The sequence below is a fragment of the Nicotiana tabacum genome, chromosome 24 (assembly GCF_000715075.1).
Source record: "Nicotiana tabacum cultivar K326 chromosome 24, ASM71507v2, whole genome shotgun sequence".
NCBI classification, from domain to species: Eukaryota; Viridiplantae; Streptophyta; class Magnoliopsida; order Solanales; family Solanaceae; genus Nicotiana; species Nicotiana tabacum.
In genome coordinates, this window is record NC_134103.1 from 17,377,434 (window position 1) to 17,381,578 (window position 4,145).

The window sequence follows — 4,145 nt, forward strand, 5'->3', positions numbered from 1 at the left end:
CAAAAAGCTAATCTTTTCCTTTTTAATAACTAACAAAAGGGTTGGGTGGGGAATTCTTCTTCTTGAACATCTCAAGTAAAATGAATTAACACACTCTTCCCAATATGTTTATTGCTCTATACATATTTCCTCAATCTTTGTATGTACACTGCACATTTTGTCTCTATACTGAAGAGAGTATAAGAAGATACAGATATAACATCAAAAATAATGGAAGACAACAATTGATCAAGTTCTCAAAAATATGTCAAGTATATCCTCATTTTGTTGTCCATTTCACATTCTCCTTGCTTAACATAATATCAATAAGATCATTTCCCCTCCACATCTGGTCTATCAATCAATTCTACATCAAAAGGAACCATTTTTTATATCAATTTCAAAAGTAGTTTCATTGGCCTCATGATAATAATATGGACTTTGTGAATATGCAGAAGACTCCGATTCACTCGATGCATAGTCCATTTGAGATAGAATATGTTGTGCTTCCAATGAACAAGCTCTGATTTGGCTGTTGTAAAGAGCTGTTTCAAGGTCCTTGATTTGAGCTTCTAGCCTGGATTCTATTACCTCGTGTAGGCGCAAGCTTAGTTCCCTCGGGGAAATAGGATAATTGGCAGGTTTAGAATGATAAATCCTAGTTGCACTAGTATCCCATTCTGAGCCTGATGAATCAGAACACTGCACATTGAGGTAATCTAGTTTGAACTCTCCTTGAGCCACATCTACTTCATCTTCTGAATCTAGCTGCACAATTGAAACGCATAAATCAGAATACTACTCTAACTAGACAAAGAAGGAAGAGTAAAGAGATTAAAGTTTTGTGATAATAAGTTAAACAGCAGTAGATCTCCAAGTATTGTTGACATAGACACCAAACCAGCATAGTTTGAGTAGGATTCAATCAATCAATCAACTACACCTCAATCCCAGACTAGAAGACGTCAGCTATATGAATCCTTTATATTTGTCGCTCTTTGAGGATTTGTCATAATTAAGTTACTTTTATGTTGTCTGTTAACCTTCTACAAATGTCCTTTTTCGGGGACTAGAACCGACTATACTTTGCACAAAGGTGGAGTTACAAGTTTGATTATGATAATGAAGCCAAATTCCTGAAGTCCACCGTGTAGGACGAGAACAGCTATATAAATGCAGGGCTTACAATAATCTCAAGCAAGTTGGGATCGACTATATGAATCCTAACTGTCTATGTCGTTCCATTTAAGCTCGCCTCAGTAAAAGTGTAGCTAAATACAGGCTTACCTCAACAAAATCAGATATACTTTCAAACTTCATGCTCATTTCCAACCTTTCCAATTCAGCTTCAAGCTCTGCCTCAATTTCACTCATCGATTCGTGATTCTCTGCTACCACATGATTTGTGTTTTCACTAGTTTGTCTTGTTGTTTCATTAACTTGAACTTCAGAAGAAGATGACACTGTCTCAACATCTGACACAGAGAGACTATATAGATTTGGCTTTTCATTACCATCATTAGCAACTTCTTTCACAGTGAGCTTCTCTTGTAACTCTTCAACTAAATTCTTGATCCACTTTAACTTTTCATTCACCTTTTCTATCTCTCTCCTATTTGCAATAATAGCAGACATCATACCAGTAATGATTCCCATATACAATACAGCCATTCCATTTGGTAGCCCTGCTTGAATCATGTCAAAGTAGAAACATAAATAAAGCATTACTAAGTTACTTTATATGCATAGAAAATAGAAACAACAACAACAAACCCAGTGTAATTTCACAGGTGGAGTCTGGGGAGGGTAATGTGTACGCAGACCTTACCCCTGCCTTGTGAAGATAGAGAGGTTGTTTCCGATAGACCCTCGGCTCAAGGAAGTGAAAATGGATGAATTTGCATAAAATTCAAGAGATTCCTTAAGTAGAAACTTATTTCTCAAGAAAGTGAATGAAACAATAAGATGTGAGATCAACTAAGATAGTTGAGTTTAACTTATATACACCGACAATGTAAAAGAACTTTCGCACTAACATGTCACCTTATATGATTATTATACGTAACCATCCATAAAAAAGTGAGATCAGTAACTTGGAAAGTAAGGTAGGTTACATGCTACAATAAGTTAAAATATATTGATAGCGTAATTTTTTTTTATATTATCAGTATATATAAAAGTTAAATCCAAATAAATTTTGGTATAATAATTGAAGCTGAAAGAACCTGTTGAATTGAATGGTCTACTAGAAACTTTGTTCCTGGTAATTGTATGCTCTCTTCCAGTATAATCTTCTGGTTTGCATTCGACCGCAAATTCAAAATTTGCTGATGAATCAAGATTAAGATGTCTGAATCCGAAAACCCCTTCGTCAGAAACTTCGTTTTTAGCTCTTTTTCGAGCTAATCTTCGAAATGGACAAAACATTTCACGCACTTGGTACATCAAATTCTTGTTATCTGATTGTTCATGTGTTGAGATTTTAGGGAATTGCTTTTGCTCTAGTAAGTTGTCCTTATTGTCTGATGAACTTTGCAAATACTGTGCTACATAACCAGCACCTGCAGCTGCTACAACAACCCAAAACTCCATATTCTTGAATCTTCATGCACAAGAAAAACTACACCTTATTTCCTTACAAAGAAAAAAAAATGATCTTTACTTTCTACTATGTCAAGATTACTAAGATGAGCTTAAATGAAGCGGCGTGAGCAATGAGGATTCACTCAATCGATCCCAATTTACTTGTGATTGAAGCGTAGTAGTTGTTGTAGTATTTCAGAGATTTTTTCCCATCGAAGGGTAGATTTGGCTATTACATGTAGGAGGTAACAGGTATACCGTGAGATAGTCGGAGGTTGCACAGATCATGAACATCACCGTTAGAAGAAAAAACATGAATATGGAGTATAGACTCTAAGTTGAGAACATAATATTGATTAAAGAGGAGAGAGTTTCTGCTAAAATTTATTGGATTATAGATGATCTAAAAAACAAGTTGGACTAGGAAAAAAAGAAAAGAAAGAAATGGAGAAAGTATGAACTGGAAAATGAAAATCTAGTAATTAATTACTTATTCAAAGATAAGGAAGACGTGGAAACTATGATAGTAACATTGTCCCTTCTGAAAATCCACAAAGAACATAGCATAATTCCATAGATGACGACATAGAGTTAGATCTATTAGATTAATAAACTTTATGGCTTATTAAGAAAAAGAAAAAATGATTTTTCACAAGCCGTGCAATCGGCCACTAATTAGGCTGCTTACATCACACCCCTTTGGAGTATCGCCCCTTCCGCGAATCCTGAATGAACGCGGGAATGCGTCATACACCGGGTTGCCTTGTCTTTGGAGGCAAAATAACAACATAATTTAAGTTATAAACACGGATAGTATAAAAAACTCTCACCTATATGCAAATTAGTTATCATTTTTATCAATTTACAAATTTATCTTTAAAATAGATATTTATTACAATTTTATTATAAATGACCAGATTATATAAATATTTATCACACTATTAATATATAGAACTTAAACTCTTAACAATATTAGAGTAGCTCAAAAAAACACTCTATACAGAACCATTTATTCCTAAAAGCAATTGCCAGTCATTTTTTACGAAAAATAGAAGGAAAAAAATAGGTGGTATTATGTATGGTTATCATAGTTTAGTCACCATGACCACGTAGCTTGTTCTTGAAAGTGAAAGCTGGAGCCAAAGAAATAAATTTGAATAAATATTAGTATTAATAAAAAAAAGAAAGACTAATAAGTGGACTTTTCCAACCCACTACAATGAAGTCCAAACATTTTCTTTTTCTCAAAAAAAAAAAAAAAAAAAGAAGTGAGGCCCTAAATGATTCACGTATCTTTTGAGATAATTTTAATTTGTATATTATTTTTTTCGACGAATTTTTAAATTTAATTGTTATTATAGCTACCAAAATAGCTGGCGCCAGAAAAATTGTGAGCCAGCATTTGGCTAAAAATTCGGCAACACAACTAGAATTTAATTACCTGGTTTGAGATTGGATCCCACTCTAGATTGCGTTTGTTTCAAGAAACAGGTGAATTTCTTTTTTTTCCAAACATTATTTCTGAAACCTTTTTCTTTCAGATTTTTTAGCACACTGAAAAATTATTTTTGAGGTGCTTTTCA

The 4,145-nt window shown here is 33.8% G+C and overlaps 1 protein-coding gene across 1 annotated transcript; it reads right to left on the reverse strand.

The window, feature by feature from the left end:
• Positions 1–224: 224 nt before the first annotated feature.
• On the reverse strand, positions 225–3,102 carry LOC107822619 (uncharacterized). The gene is made up of 3 exons (XM_016649159.2): positions 2,205–3,102; positions 1,267–1,664; positions 225–747 (listed from the first exon to the last, which is right to left on the reverse strand). The coding sequence occupies exons 1-3, from the start codon at positions 2,569–2,571 to the stop codon at positions 352–354; spliced, it is 1,161 nt and encodes a 386-aa protein (XP_016504645.1). The 5' UTR covers positions 2,572–3,102; the 3' UTR covers positions 225–351.
• Between the last annotated feature and the right edge of the window lie 1,043 nt (positions 3,103–4,145).

Excerpts from the sequence above, each read along its gene's own strand:
- LOC107822619 (XM_016649159.2), bottom strand. The coding sequence starts at position 2,571 with ATGGAGTTTTGGGTTGTTGTAGCAGCTGCAGGTGCTGGTTATGTAGCA. Across the intron at positions 1,665-2,204 it reads TAGACCATTCAATTCAACAG|GGCTACCAAATGGAATGGCT; the intron begins GTTCTTTCAGCT and ends TGATTCAAGCAG. Across the intron at positions 748-1,266 it reads GTATATCTGATTTTGTTGAG|CTAGATTCAGAAGATGAAGT; the intron begins GTAAGCCTGTAT and ends TCAATTGTGCAG.